The 24,051-nt window shown below is 44.2% G+C and overlaps 1 protein-coding gene across 1 annotated transcript; it reads left to right on the top strand.

Moving 5' to 3' along the window:
* Window positions 1-1,922: 1,922 nt before the first annotated feature.
* On the top strand, window positions 1,923-19,369 carry NPEPL1 (aminopeptidase like 1). Its single transcript, XM_082326287.1, has 12 exons — window positions 1,923-2,129; window positions 3,282-3,467; window positions 5,625-5,795; window positions 8,416-8,505; window positions 9,214-9,295; window positions 9,495-9,637; window positions 10,191-10,268; window positions 13,918-14,018; window positions 14,674-14,797; window positions 15,976-16,152; window positions 16,810-16,920; window positions 17,741-19,369. The coding sequence occupies exons 1-12, from the start codon at window positions 1,980-1,982 to the stop codon at window positions 17,897-17,899; spliced, it is 1,572 nt and encodes a 523-aa protein (XP_082182413.1). The 5' UTR covers window positions 1,923-1,979; the 3' UTR covers window positions 17,900-19,369.
* The last annotated feature ends 4,682 nt before the right edge of the window (window positions 19,370-24,051 follow it).

The following is a 24,051-nucleotide window of genomic DNA, read 5'->3' as shown; positions in this document are numbered from 1 at the left end:
GGATAGGTGACAGCGAAACTGATTTTGTTGGAAAAAATGTATATTTACTATTTAAAAAAACAAACCAAAAAACCCCCCAAACAAACCCCAAACCCAACAGCCTTCCTAGATAAATTAAAATTCATTAAAACAGGGAATCCATTATGATTTTGCATATTAATTATGATGGATTATGTAAGATTATGTTTGAGTGGCTTAACTCCATAAATACTTGCAGAGGATCAATAACTGGAGTGACCATGGACGACTGGTCCATGCTGCAGCTCCCACTGTGGCTCGTACGAGCAGAAATGTTTGCAGCTGCTGTAAGTAGTAAGTAGAAAGTTTCTGTACCGTAGCTAGAGCTGATTTTCTCCGTCTGTCTCTTGCCTTGACTAGGACCCTCCTCTGCTGTCCTTCGCTGTAACGAAGGCGGGATCGAGGCTTGGGTGAGTATTTCCTCGTGCTTTGTTTACCTGTCAGATAATGCGGGGTCAGGGACAGCGCTGTATTGGTATTCTCGCGGTAGCAGGAATAGCAGAATTTGTACTCGGTGACGAGGAGCTTACTGCCTGGTTGAGTCTTTTGAATGTCTCAGTCCTGAAATAATTGCTGTGTGTTCTTGTCTTTCGTATTTCCCACGCTGACTGTATGTGTTGGAGTAATAGTGAGCCCCCCGTTTGTAAAGAGACTCAGAAAAGGTGGAGCTGGAGCTCATTTATTGAGTTATCCCGTCCAGTCTGTGAGGATGCATGACTGACCTCTGCAACAGATTGTGCTGGATCTTTTATTCAGGCTAATCTTAAACGTGTCGGGCAATAAAGTTTCCATAACGTCCCTTCAGAGACCAAATAAGACCTTACTCTAAGGAAGCTTTTTCTGCAATTCAACGTAATTTTTTTTTTTCTTTTTAGATGTATTTCCATTAAATGCATCAGCATTCACATGTCCAGTATAAGTGGAAGTGCACACCCTTTCTGATGTTTAGATTTTCCTAGCTTTCATAGCTACAGCTTAAGTATTGATTCCCTACTGACTTGACATGAATAGGTGACTGGCGAATATAAAAAGATGAGGATACCCTATTATATTTAAAACAAACATTTAAATTTACTATTAAAGCTGGTGTTTGGAAAACAGCGTTTCCTTTTAATGAATCCCCATGCTGTACCTTGGAGCATATTTTGGCTGTTTCCTCTGTTCCTGGACGTCTTTTACCAGTACATTTTATCCAATGTTTAACTTCACGAGGAAAAGAAGAATTCAGCTTTTTCCATTTTTATTCCTGTGCAGCTTCACACTTTCAAAATGAAGCGTTTCCATCCTAAAATGGTATTATGAAGGGGAAATACAGACTTTCGGCTTGATACCATTGCATTTCAGTCGTACACGGAGGTAGCTGCGTTAGTGCCAATACCTTTCCCTCTCTGAAAACACCCCGTACGATTTGATGCACGCAGTAGCACACAGGGGCTCTCGCACTTGCACAGCAGCGTTACCGTGTGTTTTTTCCATTTTCCTCTATAACCTGGGAAGCCGCAACCCCCCGATCCACTCGCGTGTTCGCTGAAACCCGGGTCGCCCCCGCAGGCCCGGCACAAGGCGCTTTGCTCGCCCAGGGCTCCGGGCGCGGGCCCCGCCGTTACGCGGGCCCCGTGCGGGGCGCTCCCGCTGCCGACGGGCCGCAGACCGCGCCCGGGTGCTGGGCCCAGGCCGCCGGGGCCGCGCCGGGGCCGCGAGGGGCCGCAGCGCGGCGGGGCCCGGGTGGGAAGGGCGCGGGGAGGCCGCCGGGGCCGGGCCGGCTCCCGCCGCCGCATCCGGGTCCCGCGCCCCGCCCGGCCCGACGCGCTGCCCGCCTGCGGTGCCCCGCGCGGCCGCCGGGGGCCGCCCGCGCCGCCGAGGTGCCCGCCCCGCCGAGCCGGCGCCGGGCGCCGGGGCGGAGCCGTGCGGACGGGCCGGGCCGGGCCGGGCCGAGGCGAAGCCGGGCCGGGGGCAGGAAGATGGCGAACGTGCAGCTGGAGTTCCAGGCCAGCGCCGGCGAGGCGGACCCGCAGAGCCGCCCGCTGCTCGTCCTGGGCCAGCTCCACAACCTCCACCGCCTGCCCTGGGCCCAGCTGCGGGGCAAGCTGCAGCCGCGGGTCACCGAGGAGGTGAGGCCGGGCCGCGGCGGGAGCGCGGCGCCCCCGTCCCCCCCAACACCCCCCTGAGGTGGCGGCCCCCGCCCCGGCACCGCCCCCCGGGGCGCCCGCGGGCCCCCCCGAGGCCGCGTCTGCCCGCCCCGGCCGCGGCCCCGGCCCCGGCCCCGGCCTCGTGGTGCGGGGGAGGCGGGGGCTCGCCCGGCCTGCGGCTGCCGGCGCGGCGCCGGGGCCTGCCGGGAAGGAGCCTGCCGGGCCCGCGGGAGGGGAACCCGGCCCGCGGCCCCAGAGCCGGCGGGTTTTACCCCGTGAGACCCTCGGAGCGGCCCTTAACGGAGAAATAAAGGGGAGATGGGCCGCTCGGCGCGGGGGCGGCAGCGGGGTCCGGCAGGAGCCTGTTGCTGCGGCGGGGGGACCCGCGCCGCCCTTCCCCGCTCCCGCGCCCCTCGCGCCCGCCTGGGCGGCGAAGGGGCTCTGCCCCCCGTGAGGTGAGCAGGGACGTCAGCGGTAACGTCACGGCCCAAAGCCGCGCTCCCGGGGCCGGGGGGGCAGCGGGAGGCCGAGCCCCGCTCCCTGCCCGGGGTGAGCGAGGGGGCAGCGCTCCCCCTCCCCTGCTTTCAGCTGCGGCGGTGGGGTGCGCGGACCTGGTTTTATTTAGGTGGTGTTGATGGCTTGTGGGAAAATGATAAATGTTTTGCATCGCGGCTTTTAGGTCGCTAGATGTTTGGCACGTTTTGTTTGCTGGACTCCCGACTCTCTTATGACAATCTTTAGCCTTCTTTTTTTGTTTGCTTTTAATTAAATTGCTATGTGAAACAATAACTCAGGACTAGTAAATCAATCCATTTATCACTAGGAAAACTGTCTCAACTTAAAAAAAGCTCTGAAGCAGCCTTTGCACGATATGGTGTGGTTTTAAACTGTAATTCATATGGCTTAAAAGAGATGCTTGCAGTGGAAAGCGCATTTGTATTTTCTGGCTAATAAACGGGTTCGTCGTATTTCCTGTTTCTTCTCACTCTAGAGGTTATTGCAGTTAATAGTGTGCGCGCAATTTCTTTGTATCCAACACCTAAAATCCTGTAATTGAAGAGTGCCTAAATACAGTGGGAATGAGATGGAAAGAAAAGTCTGATACAGTTCTTTAAATTCTCCTTTTCTCCCCAGATATGGCAATCCGCTTTAAGCACTCTGAATCCAAACCCCACCGACAGCTGTCCTCTCTACCTGAATTACGCCACTGTGGCCGCTTTGCCTTCCAGGGTCAGCCGACACAATAGTCCATCTGCAGCTCAGTTCATCACCCGGCTGGTTAGAAATTGCCTTCCAGGAGGTGTCAACAGATGTATTGTTGTAAGTGGCTGCTTGAAAATGCTTCTGGTGAGATGTTTAGTCAAGTATTTTCTTGACTTTTCAGGATTTTAGCTGTATCCAAGGAGACTGGAGGTGGGCATCTTTTACCGATATAATTATACTGACATTTGTAAGTGGTTTTGCACTGATGCGTAAACAAGACCCAACTATAACAGCGTATGCACGCTCAAGCAGTTGGAGGGGATTAAGGCTGGATATGTATGGAATACCTTCAACTAGAAACATCCATGCAAAGGGAGCCGGTAGTGGCTTTTTTCGAACTAGGATTTATTACATTAGTACCTGCTTTAGCAGATTGACGTAGCCTGCACGCAGGGTGCTATGTCTATATTGCATAACCCATTGAAGGTGGCGGCTGGTCACGAGTGGTGTTCCCCAGGGCTCAGTACTGGGGCCGGTCCTGTTCAACATCTTCATTGATGATCTGGATGAGGGGATCGAGTGCACCCTCAGTAAGTTTGCAGACAACACCAAGTTGGGTGGGAGCGTTGATCTGCTGGAGGGTAGGAAGGCCCTACAGAGGGATCTGGACAGGCTGGATCGTTGGGCTGGGGCCAACTGTATGAGGTTCAACAAGGCTGAGTGCCGGGTCCTGCACTTGGGTCACAACAACCCCATGCAACGCTACAGGCTGGGGGAGGAGTGGCTGGGAGCTGCCTGGCGGGAAAGGACCTGGGGGTGTTGGTTGACAGCCGCCTGAACATGAGCCAGCAGTGTGCCCAGGTGGCCAAGAGGGCCAATGGCATCCTGGCTTGTACCAGGAATAGTGTGGCCAGCAGGAGCAGGGAGGTGATAGTGCCCCTGTACTCGGCACTGGTGAGGCCGCACTTCGAGTACTGTGTTCAGGTTTGGGCCCCTCACTACAAGAAGGACATGGAGGTGCTGGAACGTGTTGAAAGAAGGGCAATGAAGTTGGTGAAGGGTCTAGAGCACAAGTCTTCTGAGGAGATGCTGAGAGAACTGGGGTTGTTTAGCCTGGAGAAGAGGAGGCTGAGGGGAGACCTTATTGCTCTCTCCAACTACCTGAAAGGAGGCTGTAGCGAGGTGGGGGTCGGTCTCTTCTCCCTAGTAACAAGTGATAGGACAAGAGGAAACGGTTTCAAGCTGCACCAGGGGAGGTTTAGGTTGGATATTAGGAAAAACTTCTTCACCGAAAGGGTGGTCAAGCACTGGAACAGGCTGCCCAGGGAAGTGGCTGAGTCTCCATCCCTGGAGGTATTTAAAGGACGGGTAGACGTGGTGCTTGAGGACATGGTTTAGTGGTGGACTTGGCAATGATAGGTTAGCGGTTGGACTCGATGACCTTAAGGGTCTTTTCCAACCTTAACGATTCTATGATTCTAAGGTGCTGTTTGTGTTATTCAATGAGTTTTTAAGTCTTACTGCAAACTAATGCTCCGATGTGAGTCCTTTGCAGGACAAGCTCTTGGACTGCTTTGATCATCTTATATATGAGCCTGATGAATTTGCTATTTGTTTCTATGGCTTCTCCAGATTAATTCAGATTTCTAGGTTGTTAGACAAGACTCCTATAGTCAGTGTCAGTAACAAAATCTAATTACACTCTTCACTTGGGAAAGCAAGAGTAATAACGACTTAATTTTTTTCCCTTGTAATTAACTTTGAAAATGTTTAGCTAAGACTGTTTTCCATTGGTAATTTCTATAATGAACTTCAGGAAAATATTCTACATGTTAAAAAGCTGTTGGGTTAATATTAGCCACATTCTCCTATCATTTCTCTCCTTTGTTTCATTTGTTTCGAACACATATTGATGTTTTTTTTTGTCTTGATCTGTAGGCTAACCTGTGTTAATTGCACTAGTATAATTAAAGCAGTCTAGCTCCCTTGTAAGGATGTACTAATTCCCACACAGTCAAGTCCAGCGGTGTAATTCATTTCCATATGGGAAATGAACTGAACCAGTTCAACGTAGTACTGTTCGTACTGCTGCTCCATCCATGCAAAACGTGACGTACGAGTATGTCTTGTTTCAGACATCGGGTATTTCCCACCCACCCCCTTTTTTTTAGTCCCCCCTCTTCACCAATAATATCACAGGTAACATGCTTTTAAAGGTAGTCTTCCACATCCCTAATGTTGTCTGACTTGTTTGTCTTCTGGCTGGTGTTTCAGATGGTCTGCGAGCGGTCTGAAGTCTTTGCTTCTGCTTGTGCATTGGCCAGGGCTTTCCCGTTGTTCACACATCGGTCCAGCGCATCAAGACGCACAGAGAAGAAAACTGTAACAGTAGAGTTTTTCCTGGTTGGACAAAACAACGGACCAATAGAAGTGGCAACACTTAAAGTAAGATTTTGATGTTTTTCATCATCATTTCTTTCCATTATTCCCTGAATTTTTTTTCTTCAATTTCTTCCATGCACAAGTACATCTGTCTCAGGCTACATATGGAATAGGTGTTGTATCTAAAGTAATAAATTGTCCTAGGTCAAAGTTCCTTGAAATTGATCAGTTCACAGCACCTGTGAGTAGAAATATCGAGCATATTACTGCCGCTAAGGCTGAAGATGTTATTCATAATTTAGATTTCAGGGGTGGAAAACACCAGACAAGTACCACAAAGGAAAGTTCTCTTTTCTCATGTTTCTCATAGATGCAAATAGTGCGCTTTTTAGCCTTTAATGTTACATTGCCTTTGGTGTATAGGCTTCTCATTTTCTTTTACCCCGGCAAAATCTGTATGTGGCTGTGCAGGTGAATATTACAGTGAAGTCACTAAAAGTTGCTTATTCTGGGATCACCTATGGCCTCTGATATTTCTGTCTGATGTACCTCTTTGGCTGAGTTTTTCTAGCAGAATGTAGCCAGAAACAAGACCCTAAGAAATGATACAGCTTGGAGATGAGCTATACGTAACAGTTAAGTATGTCTAAGTCATCTTTCAATAACGGATAATCAAAGACTGTTTCCCTTGCACTGACTATTACAGAGAGGAAACTCCACATCACGTAACTTTTAGTATGCTACGTCATTCCTCTTCAAGATCCTAACTTAAAAGCTATTCTAAGGTTTGCACTTGAGGTGTTAGGCAACTTCCCGTTCAGTTCTCCAGGTTCTGTGCTTCAGTACAGATGGACACTGACTTAGCTGATCAGTCAGTGAGGTTACACAAATCCCTTAATAATTTTGGCAATGGATTTGACAAAGGATACGGTATTGCTGCATCTGAAATTCACAGAATTGCAGCTCTAGGGTATTTTTTTTTTCTTTCAGTATCTTTTCCTCCATACTTTGTCCTTACTCTATGAACTGATTTGGCCACAGCAAATGATGCCAGACCAGTTTTCAGGAAAGTGACAGACATGCTTTGAGTACAACTGTTGATCACTCAATTTTTCCATGCCCCAAATCAGAAAAAACAAAAATAGTTCCTTCAGATAGGTAGATTCCAAATTGCTTGGGTTATTTATAACTAAAAAACAAAGCCAAAATTATTTCTACCTCCTGTTCTTGCCCTTGATGTCAATGCCAAAACTATTGCTGGCTTCCTCCAAGCTAAGTTTTCACCACTTAAATTCAGCCAGCACCAGGCAGCTAATGTAGAGCATGGAAGAGGCATGTGGTAGGATTTTTTTAGCTAAGCCTCTCCTTCGGAATGTTGCTGTATTTTGCACCTATTGCATTGTCCAGGATATTTTATGGTGAGAACTAGCAGGGATTGTCATAGTTTTGCAAGGCACTTATGAAAGGCTGCCGTTATCCAGGTTCTCTAGAGTACCCTGGAAGCCAAACCCAGGCGCAGCTTATTTCTGTAAGTCATATTGTTTCCCTCAGACTTGGCCTTTGGGTTAGAGCACCTCCATTTACGTGCATGGCCCTAATGGTGAATCACACCAAACCTAGCTTGGCTCCTGAGGAGGTCCTTATCCCTTTAGGGGAAGTAAAGCAATCAAAAGTAATTGTAGGGAATTGGGCAGCATTCCAAAGCAAGCCAAGGTTTATGAGTGTGCTGGGCTACAGAATGTATAGAGTCCTTAGGCCAGTCTGGCCAAGCCAAACTTCAGATACCTCAGCACGGATGACTATCCAACACATCAGATTCCTTTGAAACCCATCTTGACTCACCCGTCTGCTGTGTGTGGTCTTCAGTGTAGTGTGGCTACTGGAAAGCTTGAACAAAGTTTCCTTCCACCTAGTCTTTTAGTTTCAAGTTGTTGATTGACAGGAGTTAAAAGTTGAAGCTTAGTGTCTGGTGCCCTCGTTGTCTTTTTTGCCAGGAGGGTCCTTCTTCAAGGAAGCAGCCTTGGCATGCTCACTTTCGACCATTTTGGTTCTGTCCAGTCTTGCTTAGATAAGTTTTTACTCAGTCCAGGTGAGGGTCAGTCTGTTTTGCCACAGGAACGAGGAAACAGATGCGTGCATGTTTTACGCAAATATGAAATATTCCACATTCCCCATGGGCCTGCCATATGTCTTATGGTAGTAATCCTTATTGCACTCAGCCACTCTGCCTGCCATATATAAACTTTCCAGTTTGCCATGTTGTAGATGATGTAATCTCTGCAGGTTTCCAACCCGAGCGGCCTACAAGCTCATTGTGACTTCCTGAATGGGCTTCCTCTTATCTTTCTTTCCTCCACCTTGCATTGCCTTCTTGGTCTCACTTTGATAGTGGAGAAGGCTACTAAATTTGCAATATCAATTCACTGTGGGAAGGAATACAGTTGCTTAGAAATTAGAGCACAGGGAAAAATAACTTAAGCTTAACACATAGAAAAAAATAATGGTTAGCTTGTTTGACATTTTTTAATGCTGTACAACTGCCTGTGGTGGGTTGCAGTTAAGCATTACTGTGCTCCAGAGGAATCACACATCTGGTGTAGGCTGCATAGGACTAAATGCAAAGCTATGCAGAAAACCAGCCAAACCAAGGCCAGTTCTCAAGTGTCCTCACTTCTTCTCATAGTGTCTGGCAAGTGCTACAGAAGGAGTCAGGCTGGCTGCTCGAATTGTGGACACCCCATGCAATGAGATGAACACAGATAACTTCCTGGAGGTAGGTAATACACCTGCTGAGTAAGAGTTACTAATTGTAAGTGTAGACTACAGTAATCAAGAACTAGTGTTGCTGTCCCTTAGCAAAACCTGTATGTCAGCTAGTGGGAAGCACATCAAAGAACCTGTCCAAGGATGCTGAGGGTATTTCTTTGGCCTTTAATATTTCATAGAACTTTGATCAGTTGGAAGGAGGCAGAGTGTACAGCTTGGGGTAAGGCACTGGGAGTCAGAAGACATGAGTTTTTGATTTGGTCGTGACGCTGGCTTCTTTGCCAGTGCTAATGTTGTCTTAAGCCTGATGGTGATAAGTGTTTCTGAAATTATGGGATGGAAGTTGACATGTTTCCAAGTAAGTTTTATCATAAAGATCTGGAAGGCTGTTGAGAATGAAAGTATTGCTGTCCTATTGCATCATGATCCGCTAGAGTGAACAGCTGGCCTTTACCTCTGAAGATTTCTTTTATTGGCGGAGCTTAAAAGTCAAGTTTGTATTTCATGCCATAGTAAGTCAAGGATGTCTCGGTGAAATTAGGCCATTGGAAAACCAGCACCACTCCCAAAATTGTGAATGTTAGTATGTCTATGCGTGCAAAAACCACACAGAACCCTTGGGTGCCCATGTGTGCGGTGCCCATATGTGTGGAAAGATACAAATGTGTCCTTCTGATGACTGACTGACAATGTCCTTTTTCTTTTAATGATTAAGGAAATCAAAAAAGTTGGCAAGGATCTTGGGATTACTCCTACCATTATTCGAGATGAGGAGCTGAAAGAGAAAGGCTTTGGAGGTATATCTTTTTGAAAATTCAGCTTTTATCCCTAGAAGTTAATTGGAATGTTTTGCCATCTCCATTGTAATGTTTTATTTGCACATTTTTGAAGCGGTTTTATTGCCCATAGTATTCCAAGATGTTTTATAGAAAACAGCCACAGATTGCTCCCTACAGGCTTTCTTCCCCACGAGTGGTTTAATTTTCTGTTTTCCAGGTATCTATGGAGTTGGCAAGGCAGCTCTGCATCCTCCAGCGCTAGCAGTTCTCAGTCACACTCCAGATGGTGCTACACAGACCATTGCATGGGTGGGCAAAGGTATCGTGTATGACACTGGAGGACTCAGCATTAAGGGAAAGGTACATAAACACTTGTTCTGCTGCTGCCTTTGCTTACAATGTTGTTTTCTGATGGAAGTAATTCAGTTAATGTCTGTAGGAAACCTAACTATATTTATTTGAGTAAACACTTGTTCTACTGTCATCCATATGGACACAAACTACCAGGGGAGAAGACCAAATAGGATTCAAGGAACACTTTACAGAGCAGTTAAATAGCTACCTGATGTTTTACCCTCTAAGTGTTGCCCACTGCTAGGAGAAAGCTAGAAACAACGATGTTTAATTTCTGATTTTGGAGACAGATCTGAATGGGTTCATTTGAGTTGGCCTCAGCATGAATCTTGTAAACAACCTTTTTCTTTTTTCTAACAAATTAGCAGCAGAGTTTAGTATATTCGAGTTCTAAGGCAAGATCCACCAATAAGCAGATGCACGTGTTCTGTGTTTCTGTTACAGTTGAGTACTGTCAAGACCAGAGTTACAGAAGCATCAGAAATACTAGTTTTAGCAAGCAATACTGTGAAATTTTCTTCTAAAGAAAAAAAAAAATTCTGTGGTTCTGTTTAAACAGACTACTATGCCTGGAATGAAACGAGACTGTGGTGGAGCAGCTGCTATTTTGGGTGCCTTCAAAGCCACTGTAAAGCAAGTAAGTAAAATGTGTTAATTGATATCGTGTAGCCCAGTATTGCCAAGGAGCAGTCTGGCTTCTGGATATATTCCCAGATATGGGGGCCAGTCTAATCCTGAAGTCTGACCTGCCACTGCTGTTAGTGATCTTGAGCCACTCTGCTCTTTCTGCTATTTCAGGAAAATATTTCAAATCTTTACCGGGATCTTGAGAATTGTGAGAAATTCCTTGAATGCTAAGTTTTTCTTTTAAAAGTCTTTCTTGAATTTCAGGGTTTGTTTTGCAGACTGAGTGGTTTCTAGTTCCTTGAATCAGATTTATACTTGAGTTATCCAGTGCTGATTTTGTTTAAGCTGTGGGATTTGGGGCAGCTGTTGTCCCCTTAGCAAAGAAGGGGATGAGTGACTCTGGGATATGAAGTCTGTCCATGTTGCAAATCCTGTGCCAGTTCTAATATTAACCTGCTGGGGAAGTGGCAGCTCTAGTCTCATCAGGAGCTGCTTGTTGGTTTGCTCCTGTGGTCAGAAAATAGTAGGGGAGCTGAGAGGAAGCCAGGTATTGAAATATGAAGAATTAAAAAAATGCATATTGTGCTTTAACAATCTGAACTGTGGAAAAGGAGTGGCTGCTGCCAATAAAACTCTGCCCTCTCCGCAAATCCAGTCACCGAGTCTTGCTGACAGAGCAGCTATTGCCTCCAAGGAGTATCCAAAGTTCAAAGAACATTTACTGCTGCAGATTAATGCATAGATCTGAGGGAAGCTTTGTCCAGGGGACGATCAGTGCCAAATTCCCATTTCTCAATAGTTTAGCTCTGTGCCTTGGCCCTAGCAGCATGTTTGATGTGGAAAGATTGTAAACTTCACAGTTATCTGCAGAGACTTAAAATTGAAAACAGATTTGTGAGCTGCGTCTTAGGCAAAACGGCTACCTTTCCATAACTTAAGTCCTTCAGAAAGTTAGATCACGCGTTTGCAAAGGACAAGAGCTAGAACTTAATGCTTTGGGAGAGTCTGGGACAGCCATGGGTATTGGTACCTTCTTTTGGTGATTCAGTCCTTGTTTCCAAAGCAGTTTTGTGTGTAATTATCTGCACTGAGAGAAGTTGCATTCACAATCACAGTAGGTGTGAACGTAAGTGATCTGTCATTTCATACGCAGTTATTGTAACAATGAATAAACTGGTAGTAATATGTTTGGACAAACTGAGCCTGAAGAAGCTGTCATACCTCACAAGAAATCTGTTAAAAACAAAAGAATGATCTCACTGACTAATTTTACCACCTCATGTAAGAAGACCTGTTAATGAAATCCCTACAGAAAGTGTATTCAGATAGGCAGTGGAAAGAATTTGTCGTTACTGTTTCAAGATGTTTTTTTTAAATACTTTTAAGAATAATACAAAGCTAGAAGGGGTTTAAATTAGCCATGCTTTGTCACAGAGGCTGAAGTTGGAAACGTGTGTTGGATAGAAAGTTCCGTGGGAAGAGGGGCAGAGGTTATTATTCATCTTCAGAAAATATCTGCCTACATGCTGTTCAACAGTTTTACAATATGATTTAAAAAGGCTTTGGATAGCAAAATTAAGCAAGTGATTTTTCCTAGAAAGATGCATTTCATCCGGTGTGAGCTTTCCAGCACAAGGGAGAAGAGAAAAACATTCACTTAAATTGTTGAAATCCTTCTTGATCCTGCATGTTAACATAGTGAATCCTGCTTTTAAAGAGCTACAGGCAGAATGGGATTCAGGAAAAGGCAACTGATACTGGAAGAGGGTTTTCACTTTTTGACAATAGATTAACCACATCTCCCCCTTGGAGGAGGAAAATTTGGTACAGTCCAGTGAGAGACTGTGAACAGTCGGGTTTTTGCTGCACAGACCGCTTTGGAAGAGCAAAGGGTCATAGATGGAAGGTTATCACATCAACAATGCTGTTTGCCCACTGGCTGGGCTGGAAACCGCAAAGTTACTTTATGGCTTCTAGTTGCTGCCCGTTATTTTGAAAGGTTTTGATTGATGCATTTGCTCTTTAGACTTCAGAACATGAGCTGATTCAGCAAGTCCAGATTTCTTTAGCTACGGACTTTTATCAAGAGATTAACAGTAAAACTGACCCTGGTTTCCCTAGGAATTTGATGTTTTTAAGGCTGGCCATCCCAGTTGAGGAGGAACTATATTTTTATTTGTTAAATGCTGCTGTCTCCCTTTCTGTTCCTAGGATACCTCCACACAATACAGCCATTGTATAAATAACAAAATCATCATACATTTTAAAATATCATCCATAACCATATAAGCGCTTGATTTTAAATGAATGTAAAGCAGAATGGGATATGCCAGAAGAGAGGAGGCTAAGGGAAAAAAAAAGTTTGAAAATGCTGTGTGCCTCTCAGCAGGAATGATACATGAAAGAAAAAAAAAACAACAAACACCCACGCCGCACCCCCCCAAAAAAAAAAATAAAAACCAACCCAAATTCATCTTAGCTATGGATATTTTTGTTTTACATGGAAGGAGAGAGGATAGATCCTGGTGGTGTGTATCTGAGCTGTGGTGCAGATTGGATGCTGAAGGGCAGCGAGCTGTCTCGTTGGCAGCTGGGAGATCCACTGAGACATGGAGTACCACCACGTTCCAGGATTGCCACAATCAAAGTTACTTTCCAACAAAATTCTCAGAGATGGAATCTGTTCACCTGGGGTTGGTTTTTTAGGGAAAGTATACAGTTCACAAATGGCTGCATATTAGCGTTTATTATTTCCATAATTTTCCACTGTTACTGTAGACTCTTCTCCAGTGTGGCAGATATGATGGGAAGGAGCTCAGGTTTCTCAAATGGCCCCAGTTGTATCTTTGTTGTTGTTGGAGACTAAATAAAATCAGTGGAAAATACAGGCTTTGGAGAAAAATCTCAAGCATCCTGACTGGCTGTGTAATGTCTTCTCGCAAGCGTTTGTAATCGTCATGTTGAACGCATCCGTTACTTGGATCTTTCCTTTGTGGCTACAAAAGGTGAAGTACAGTCTGGACGTGTTGTTTGTGATCTCTGTTGTGAGTCTATGTTACAGTTGCATTAAAATTAGATGAGTGAAGCGTTGCATCTTCGGAGATGTATTCTGCTGATTTTCATACAGAGCTACTGTAGTTTAGTGACTTAGGGTTTGGTTTTGATGAGCCTGGCAGTTTTCGGGTGAGCTCAGTGGGCTTTGGAATTGTGCTTGTGAAGATCTTACTGGAGCTGGCTGTAAAGAGCGGAATGTGTTCTTCCCAGGGAATCAGGTTTGACTAAACATAACCCCCTCCAGTCACATCTGCACAGTGCATATAAAAGATGTTTTAATTCGGATACCTCGCCACTGAGAGAAGATTGTAGTGATCACTGCTTAATCAACAAGGGCTTTCTAGATCCCTTCCCCATTTGTCTGTCACATGGATATAGGCTTTTATTTACTCTCAGTGAGAACTCTAAAATCAGTATTAGATGTTACCTCCTCATCTGCTTTCTATAGCTCTCGGCCTCAGCTTCAAGATACAAGACATTCCTCACAGATTTCCCATGTAATTAGTGGCATTGCTGTCAAGAAGGCCTAATCCCTCATTGATTTCAGTCCCAATAAATTAACTTGATGTGAATCAAAAGCCACTTCTCTCCTGTTCTTGTTACAGGGTTTTAAAGACAATCTTCACGCTGTTTTTTGTTTGGCCGAGAATGCAGTTGGACCATGTGCAACAAGACCTGATGACATTCATGTTCTTTACTCTGGAAAGTAAGATTGTACCTATCCTTTTCACAGAAACATTCAGAGGAAACATCAGCTTTGGTTCTGTTTATCCGAGTACCATGCAGACTGTGAACCTGTCTCACATCAGCTTCCCTAAATATTGATAATAGTATTTCAGACAGCCACAGTAGTGAGTTTTAAGTGTGCTTAGAGTTTCCTGTTGGGTATGTAAATACACATCAAAATACTTATCATATATCATGAGCTCAAGTTTCCTTAAAGCCCTCAGGTTTAGGCGTTTTTCCAGTACAACCAGTTTTCTGTGTCCATTTGTAGTCTATATTGTCTCACTCGCAGAGGCCGGCTACCATTGTATAAGAATCTCTTCTTGTTTTAAGCAGAGTACGATACCTCTTTGTATGGCAGTAATTTGTAAAATCCCAGCTCAACCTGCTAGGCATTATGCAGGCCCAACAAGTAGACCCAACCATGAGGACAGTACTGTTATCGCCCTTTTCCACGTGTGCTCTGCCTGGATGCTTGCAGCCAGGGAATAAGCAGCCATACAGGCTTGCAGAGTCAAATAAGAAAGCACATTAAGTTTGAGTCTGCTTTCTCATCCAGTATTCTAGTCCAGACAGATGAGTCTTAACTTCCAGCCTGCAGCACCGTTGTATTAAATGCCCTCTCTTCTTCCTAGAACTGTGGAAATCAATAACACTGATGCAGAAGGTAGACTGATACTGGCTGATGGAGTAGCTTACGCATGCAAAGATCTTGGAGCTGATATCATTCTTGATATGGCCACTCTTACTGGAGCTCAGGTACCGATACAGAACTGCTAGCAGACAGGGGCTGCATCCTTTTACTGTCTGCACATCGTACACTTCTGTGCCTCTGTCCTGCTAGTCTTTGGTGGAAGGCAGATACTGTGAACTGCTGTGACTGATGGTGGCTTCCAAAACTTGTGCAAGAGAAAGTTGCCAACAGCAACCCCAGTAAACTGTAATCCTCTGTGCACATGACGTGCTGTGAATGTGTTACATTTATAACTGCATTACTCAAGCAGGTTTTTTTTGGTCTTTATGCAACTTTTATGCTTTTGCATACTTAAAGAAAAAATGGAATTCTTCTGATGACAGTAGCAGCTGATGTAAGCGATCCAGTAGTCAATGTTTGCAATTCAGTAGCTTTATAATTAACAAAACTGATTTGATGATAGTGATAAGAAATTTTCTTGTCCATAAAATGGTTTACATTGTAAGTCACACACAGAATGACACAAGGGTACAAATTTAATGCTACTGTTTTTTGAAATCTATTCCTGTTTTATAGAAGGTTATATTGACAACCAGTGATTCTTGTGGTTTAATTTTCTAGAAAATGAATTAGTCTTCATATCAGGAGGAGAAATGGTGACAAATTTTAAAAGCATGAATGTTGCATATGTTGGTGTAAACATCAGTCCTTTGGGAGTGTCCCATCGTTGTCCTACTGGAAAACTGATGTGATGGTGGCTTCTGGGTTTTGTATATTTGGAAGGAAGCAACCTCTCCAATGAATGAGGATGTTACATTCAGACTGCGTGATTGACCCACATTACTGGGGTATCCTCTGTGTATGTGTGTTAGATGTTTTATTTATAATTCATTGCTGATTTATTTTTATTTCTAAGGATAAATAATTTTAAAGTGATACAGTTTGCTTGCTCAGTAAGTATAAAGAAACATTTTTGTGGGACAGCGGTTTGAATAGGCCAGACAAATGCAGACTATTTCACTGCAGAATGGATTTTCAGAAATTTTAAAAGATTCAACGGTAGCTACAATGTCTCTGTCTGTGTTTGTAACACTATCTTGTGGAGTAGTTTTGAGACATGTTTTTTCTTGATGGTTTTGTTAGATGGAAAGCAGCTGTTAATGCTGAGAGAGAGTAGTACAGAATCATCCTACCCAGCACAACTAAGACGAATCCTTCCTGATTTTGTCTTCTATCTCACTAGGGAGTTGCTACAGGGAAGTATCATGCTGCTGTCCTTACCAATAACGAAGAGTGGGAAAAGGCTTGTGTTAAAGCTGGCAGGAACTGTGGAGATTTGGTCCATCCTCTTGTGTACTGCCCTGAGCTCCACTTCAGTGAATTTACCTCTGCTGTAGCTGATATGAAGAACTCTGTGGCAGTAAGATTTTTTTTTTTTTTCTTTTAAATTTCATTTATTACATAACAACGTGCGTTTTCTAGATAATGTGCTGGCCTGTTGATGGCTGGCTGAAAGCACTTCATGTGGGCTGTAATCTTTTGGAAATGGGCCATATAGTTATGGTCTTCAGGGTCTTTTACCTGGGGATTTTACAGGCTATATGTCACTACACTGATACTTAGCATCAGTTGTAGGCTGCTTGCCTTTTAAGCATGGCCCTGAGATGAATGCTAAATTCCTGGATGGAGACGGTTTAAGAAGTAAAGGCAAGTATTCCTTAGATCATATATAATCAACAGAGACGGTAACTGGGAATGCAGAAACCAGGAAATTGAGGACAGAGGCCTCGGGGATTGCTGCAGCTGCTTTTGCTGTGTGTTTGAGAGTTACAGTGTGCGCTAAGTTCCAAAAACACTGCAGAAAGCAGCTTGGGCAGAAGAGGAATTGAGCAGGGCCAGACTGCTACCAGGGATTAAGTCAAAGGATTTACAGCATAGCTGGTTTGCAAGACTGTGTTTTAGGGCCATTCATTAAGCTCTGAACTAGATTTGCACAACTGTCTTTTCTGTAGGCAAGAATAAAACATTGATCTTTTCTTTTCTTGCAAGACCAACTGTATTTTTATTATTTCTACAGGACCGAGACAATACTCCAAGCTCCTGTGCTGGGCTTTTCATTGCTTCTCACATTGGCTTCGACTGGCCTGGAGTCTGGGTCCATATAGACATTGCTGCCCCTGTTCATGCAGTGAGTATGTTCATATGACTTCCGATATTTTCCTGGGCGAGCAAGCGGGGTAAAGAAAACTGCTTGTGCCTGCAGATACTCTGAATTCTGTGCCATCAAATTCAAAGCGAGAGAATTAGGTGGAGAAGAGTTCTTTTGAAAAGTATTGACTCTTCATCTGTGCTGGGAATTTCTTTGTTTTGGTAGCTTCATCTGTTCATATTTTTCATTTTGGTTTTAAAATATTCTAACGGTCACTTTAATCAGCAATATATCATTGTAAACTTCGACAACTTGCCTGCTTTCTGTTCATGGCAATAATCCTAGCCTTCCGTTTTCCCCATATTGTTTTAATATGATTGACCATAGTCGATCATCCTGCCTGCTGACCTGCAGCAGAGAAAACATTTGTTTCCTCTTGGGGGTTTCCCATCCTCCCTTTGGTGGAACTTGTGTATATTCTTTTTTCCTACAAAACAAGCCAATTTACTCCACCGTCTCCTTTTTTTTAAACCCAACTTAATCAGCTCATACTCGAAATCCATGCTCATGCTGGACAGAACATTCCCCGCCCTGAACAATGCTCGCATAAATCCACCCTTGAGTCAGTATCTGCTCTGTTCTCATGTGAATCAGCCAATGTGTTGGTTTCATCTGACCGGGACAGATTCCAGGAGCAGTAAGGATACAGAAGCACAAGCTGAGCAGGCCTGCCAGGGACCCCGAGTATTCAGTGTGCCCATGCGCCGTCACTGCTCTTGTTGAGTGAGTAGGTAAATTAAAAACTAGATTCAAATTATACAATCTGAAGTGTGAATTGTGTGGGTTGTTTTTTTCCTAGGGTGAACGAGCTACTGGCTATGGCGTGGCTTTGTTGCTGTCCCTGTTTGGAGGGGCATCTGAAGACCCTTTGTTAAACATGGTGTCCCCTCTGGGGTGCAATGGAGACTCTCCCCCTGAAGATATGGAGAGGGATTCCAAAAGGCGGCGCCTGGTTTAATGCGTCCCCAGCCCTAAGTGACGGGGTGCATGGGTTACCTCACTTTGCACTGATTCATTCTCAAGCAATGAAAATATCACACATCAGAAATTGCCATTTTTTTTACTATCATGATAAGATTTATTACTTGTTTCTGATTAAAACAGCCTGATTTCTTGGTTTTTTTAAATTATTGGTGCACACAGTTGCTGAACAATATCAGTGGTGCAGAGTCCAGGCTCAACTAACTGCATCAGGAAGAGGGCACATCCTCCTCTGAGCCCCTTACAAAACCTAACTAAGTGCATTAATGCATGAGAAGCTCTCTCTAGTCTGAAGAAGCAACTGCAGCTATTGCTTACAAAGCCTTCTGAATTACTTATTATATGTGAGGTTTTATCAGACATTTCTGCAGGCCCCACTACATCTCGGAACACAGGACAAGGAAAAAAATCTCTATAGACTTGGCTTATTCAGTGACAATTTAGCTTAGCAGCAAAGGAGATGTAATGAGAAAAGGCCTATAGTTTTAATACGGTGCTGTTTCCGCATGTTTAATGTTTTTCTGACCAGTAAAATCAGCAAGAGTGGTCCAGAACATATCTCTACGTAAATCTTTCACATACACATTGCAGAATGTATTCATGTTAAATGAGGAAAAAAATAGAGGGACTGTGATTGAGTAAAATCGGTTTACAAAGCAGAGTGGCTTCTTGCCACTTAATAAATTTATTATTATTAAAGCAGCTTATGTATCCCATGTGGCGTTTCATGGTGTCATTTACATTTCTGAGAACACTGAGTGCTCCAAAAGTTTGTGCGCGACATCATTACTCTGTTCCAATTCCTTTTCCCAGCACTCATACATCTGAAAGCAGACCTAACAGAGTAACAGCTTATACTGAATGGTTTGGGGCAGTTCTGAAGAACTTACACTGATTCACTTCATTTGTTTCATTCAACAGTAATCAGGGATGCATAGTATTAGTTTCTGTATAAGCCAGTCACAAGGAGCTCTCAAGTGCTAGTTTGACTTGGACGGCCACGGAAGGTGACTTGCCCCAGTTTCTGTCATGGCAGCAGCAGAGTTGGGAACAGAGTGACCCAAGTTTTAATCGGTGCTGGTCCCTGCCCGGTGGTTCAAGCGTCAGCCTTTGGAAACATTTCTTGGCTCAACCAGAGTGTTGACGATGAAAAATCCCACCCAGCGTGCACTTTTGGCTGCTTTGCAGATAAAGTCAAGCTGAGTTGTGATGAATTACACCTTCCCTTGTGCTGGAGGTGATCTCTGGAGAGAACTGGTGCTAGGTTTTAGATGGAGTTCCAACAATGAGGTACATGTCTGGTTTAGGCATGAGTCTTTTTGATTAAAGACCTCATGGAAAGCTTAACGCGGAAGGGAGAAAAACCATTTTTCATTTTGGTTTTGTGGCTATATTTGATTCTTAGGCAGAATGTAACTTACTTTTAAATAAAAAACCCAGAACTTCATCACTTCCTGTATTTGCTTCTCCCTTGCTGTTTTGGTTCCCTGGTCCACATGATCATAGTTTTAGGAGATCTATATATAAATGAGTTCTGCCTTTGGTCATTGTAGACGCTCGGTATAAAGCATTATCTGGTACCAAAAAATGTGGGAAATGGGTTGATGAAGAGTTATTGTCATTACTGACTCAGTCTGATCGCTGAAGCTAATGGCAAAATGTTCTAATTTCAGTGCTCTGAAATCAAGTCTTCAATCTCCATCCTATAGAAACACTCTTCAAATTAATCAATTCTAACTTTGAAATGTAGTGTTTTGCCAACATGAGGCAGATTTTTACATAAAAAGTAGCCTGTGGTTTTGTGCTGTAGGGCTAAATTCTAATGTTATTCACTGAATGCAGCGAGCCCAGATAAAGGAGAAATTAGATTTTGATGACTGATTATCCTTCAATTTTGCTGTGTTCTGCTGGATTTAATTTGGGAGGCACTTAATAGAAGACATCTTTAAAAAGAAATATCTAGTATTAAAGAAATCTAATATGGAATACCTGAAAAGCAAACAGGATAAATAGTTAGGAAATCAAACACTGAAAACCAGCTTAAATTTGCTTAAGCAGAGTAAAACAAATCAATCGAACACCCAACAGTAAAAAGGTCCAATGCTTCCTCTGTTTCAGAGATACAAAATAAAAATCAAGGCGCTTTTTTTTTTTTTTTTAATTCCATAATAAAATCTCTTGCTATTCCTGATGTACATTATTATTTCCTTCTGTTTAGACAAGAGGTGTGTTCTCTAGAGCAGAAGCTTCGGACCTACACAAGACAGTGATTTGTGAGCTGTATTTGCCAAATAAATGATTCTCTTTCTTCTGTGTGTCACAGAGCTTGCACTGGGATAATTCCTGTTGTGCTCACAGTGTTTCTTAAGCCCCTAACGAGCAGAATTTTAGTTTCTCCAAGACCAGCTTCCACTGGATTTACTTACCTACTTTCAGGTGATGGGCAATTTTAGCTTCTGCTGCAGTGTTCACCCTGAGGCATCTTGGTATGAGACCTGGAGGCAATCTACAAACGGGGAGATCCCAAAACTGCCTTGGCAGTAGCAGATACTCAGTGTCAGAACTTAATATGTGGGATAGTTACTAAAGAGAAATAAGCGTGCATTGAGCCGCAAAGCTGGAATTTGGTCTCTGCAGCTGCTACCCACTTCTGCTAATCACTGTGCAGCCTGAAGTGAGCACATCGCAGAAGCTTTCTGATGTTCTTACTGCCTCTACGGCCATCCTGACCAAGTGCTCTGCAATTACTAACACGTTTAGGTTTACAGTCCCCTCCGTGTGCTCAAAGCAGCACGGTTATGCACGGGAAGCAGTTCCAGACACCAGAGGCTGACCTCAGGGGATGTAGGTGACTACACTTGAAGTACCCTCTGGTGCCACTTCAGCAACTGTAAATAGAAACAGTGCTGCGGTGGGCAGTGTGCACCTGCATCGTTTTGTAAAACGCTGCTAGGGCCTGGGTCCTCCACGCTGCCGGGTACCCTGGACCAGCCCTTCCAAGATAACGAGCAGCACAGGGCTCAGTGAGTTGCTGAGGATCACCTCAGTATCTAAGCAGACAACTGAAACTTGGGGACCCCCAGGCTCTGGGTTCCCAGATGTCCTCCCACTCCTTGGCTGCCCTCTGAGCAACCACAGGAGATGTAGCAGGGTCACGCAGGACCTGACACCAGGCTCCAGAAGCAGCACAAAGCCAGGGAGGTGCCTCTCTAGGTTCTTTTCTAGTAATTAGAGCTTAAATTACTACAGCTGTGGGGCCCAGCACTTTCAAGAGAAGGTTGACAATTGGGCACCGATACAGGACTTCACAGCGTTTCATATGTTGCTGGATGCGGTATGTTAGCCGGGTTGAGCGTATGCTGCTTGAGTAGAAGGGATCAAAGTCCTCTGCTGAGAACTCATGACGAATGATGACACGGAGAAGAGTCTGACAGGGTGCTCTAAGTGCAGCCTTTACAGCACCAGGGCTACACGTAGCCTGAGGAGGCGAATGAGCCTAGTCCCTTACCAGAGAGACAGGAAAAAGCTATTCCGGAGGATGCTGTGGTCTGACTGCCAGCGAGGGTAAACCCTCCCTGGTAAACCTGTTTGCAAATATCTCCACCTGCATCTGGGACAGGATTTACTAAAGCAAACACAATCTTTAATGTTGGAAGGCAGAAAGAACCTTAAGTGGAACTCGCTGCATCCACAGTTCTCATTCTCCCTTGCCTTATTTCTATCGTTTTCCTCCCTGCTGCCTTACACATAGGACTGAACAGCCTGCAGTTAACAGGAAGGTTAAAGGACTTGCTCCTGTGTTGTCTCTTAGCTGTTGAGTTTTGAACTCATAGTTGTGTGTCACACTTCGGGCAGAGGAACCCCTTACCTCGTAACCACTCCGTGTGAGTCCGACAGAGGCCTCCAGGGGCTGGCTCTCACCCCCGCCACGGCCTGAAGAAGTGGCGTAAGGAGCAAAGGAGGCCGCACAGCACAGATCAGTATGAGGGTAATGCAGCCCCCCATTCTGCATTTCACAATCATTTTCCTCTCCTGCCCCGTAGGCTGAGGATATTTCTGTAAAGAAAGAAATTTTTAGTTAATTTGCCACAGCTGTTTCAGAAGTTTTTGTAAAAAGGGATTTCACAACAGGAGTCGCTTACCTTCTTGGAGTCTCTCCAGCCTTTCATAATGAAAATGTTAGCATATAAATCCTATCGACACAGATCCAGCTAGAGAAGCTGAGGGTTGTGTCAGTTCAGACCCATCTTGGTTCCCTTCGGGTGTGCTGGACTTCACCTGTAGCTTCTGATTTGAGTTCTGGGCAGCTGAGCCATGCTGGGTGCCTGGGCGCTTACTGCTTGCTTTGGGTACAGGATGAGAGTGGGGGGCATGGAAATCCCATCCTCTTTGTAATGTGGACAAAATTTTGGACCAAGTAGATTTTTGAAGAGTAGTCTTTGGGTCATCAAGACAAGCGCCTGTTTTCCAGGACTGTTCTAGGTGAGTCAGGGCATCTGTTCATGTTCTAGTACCTATGCACAAAACTACCATTAATCACGTTTGCTACAGCAGTGGCTAGGGACCTGCTAAAAAAGCATCCATACAAGAAAAGGGTCCTTTTGTGCTCACACTACACTGACTCAGAAGCTGCACAAAGCCACACTAGACAAATTGATTTTTCTCCATTGGCACGTGTAGGGGACGGAATTAATACATCTCATTCCTTGGTCCCCATTGTGGTTCGTGTCCTGGAAATTCTGTTGCCTTGATGTGCGATGACTTCTAGGCTCCAAATGGGCAAGTAACAGTTTTCAAAAACTGCACTGCGGGGTTTTTTTTTTTCTTTTTCCCTTTCATGTTTTCTTTCAAACACTTCTATTACACAAAACCCACAGAAAGAGTTCCAGGCAGTGTCCAGCCATATGAAACCAGACTTTTTTTTTCCATAATCTTTTTATAGATTTGATAGTATTTAACTCAGCATGTACTAAAAATGTATGGAGTACATAAAATTCATTATAAATGTCACCAAATGGGCCGATGGCTTTTTAATATCACTGCCACAAGACTGCATTTTAACCTATTTCCTCTCTGGATCCATTCCAGTGGCAATTCCAGGAGGGGAATATATTTAGTCTATATTTACTTAGTCTGTTTAACTTTCAGTTAGTGTCTTTGGCTCATCCCGTGGCCATGCTATTTTGGGATGATTTATACAATATTTACATTAAATTCTGCTAATATTTCCTTGCCTCTTGAAGTCGGATTACACTATTTACATCTCAAAGGCCCAAGCTGGAGGAATAAGCAGCTGTTCCAGGCACCAGAGAGAATTTAGCGTAGGGGAGGCTGCCAGAACTGAGACCATGTGTCTGAAATACTCGGGGAGGAATTATTTAGAATTGGACCAGTCCTCCATGAAGGAAGGGGGAAGGCTTACCAGAGCAGTAAGAAACGTGGTTGTTATATGGGGGTCAGACAATAGCATTCAGACGTTTTCATTTTATGCAAAGAATTTCTGGTGCGCTTTCCATAAATTGCAAATGTCCTGGGTTAAACCACAGCGGGACTGTCCTGTGGGCCCCTTTGTGGGTAGGACGGGGCTTGCAGTTCTCATACTCTGTTGTAAAAGCTGAACGTCACTGCTGTGAACTGAGAAGTAGGGACAACGGTGCTTAGGTGTTTGATTTAGCCTTTTACAAAGCTGAGAGACAGATCTTAAATTCACCTTCAAATCAAACTTTGGATGCCGAGGCCATATTCCTTAAAGCAAAAAAGTCAATTTTGGATTTATAACAAAAATTAAGACAAAGTACATTCAGTGACCCTTAATTTAACTGCAAACATGCATCAGAGTTCAGAAAAAAAAAATCCCTCTCCGTATGCATGAGAATTTACCTTCAGGACTGACCTGTGAAATAACAAAGCAAGCAGCTGGATGAGATCAAAGCGCACGGAGCCAGCCGCCTTCTCAATCCCAACACCGTCTGGCAGAACGAATGGTTCTTCTGCATTGGCGGCCCAATACAATTTAGTGGTCCAGGAAAAAAAAAAAATCCAAACTGTAAAAATATTTGACAACTACTGTTATCTAGAGAGGGAAAAATAATAAAAAAAAAAATTAGCTGGAATTTTGGACTATAATTA

This window comes from Platalea leucorodia (genome assembly GCF_965183815.1).
Source record: "Platalea leucorodia genome assembly, chromosome: 13".
Classification (NCBI taxonomy): Eukaryota; Metazoa; Chordata; class Aves; order Pelecaniformes; family Threskiornithidae; genus Platalea; species Platalea leucorodia.
Note: the sequence above shows the minus strand (reverse complement) of the source record. Positions and strands in the feature narration are given on the sequence as shown.

What these genes read in the sequence shown, in the direction of transcription:
- NPEPL1 (XM_082326287.1), top strand. Translation starts at nt 1,980, where the DNA reads ATGGCGAACGTGCAGCTGGAGTTCCAGGCCAGCGCCGGCGAGGCGGAC. An exon ending in GACTCAGCATTAAGGGAAAG is followed by an intron (nt 9,638 to 10,190) that starts GTACATAAACAC and finishes CTGTTTAAACAG; the next exon opens with ACTACTATGCCTGGAATGAA. An exon ending in ATATGAAGAACTCTGTGGCA is followed by an intron (nt 16,153 to 16,809) that starts GTAAGATTTTTT and finishes TTATTTCTACAG; the next exon opens with GACCGAGACAATACTCCAAG.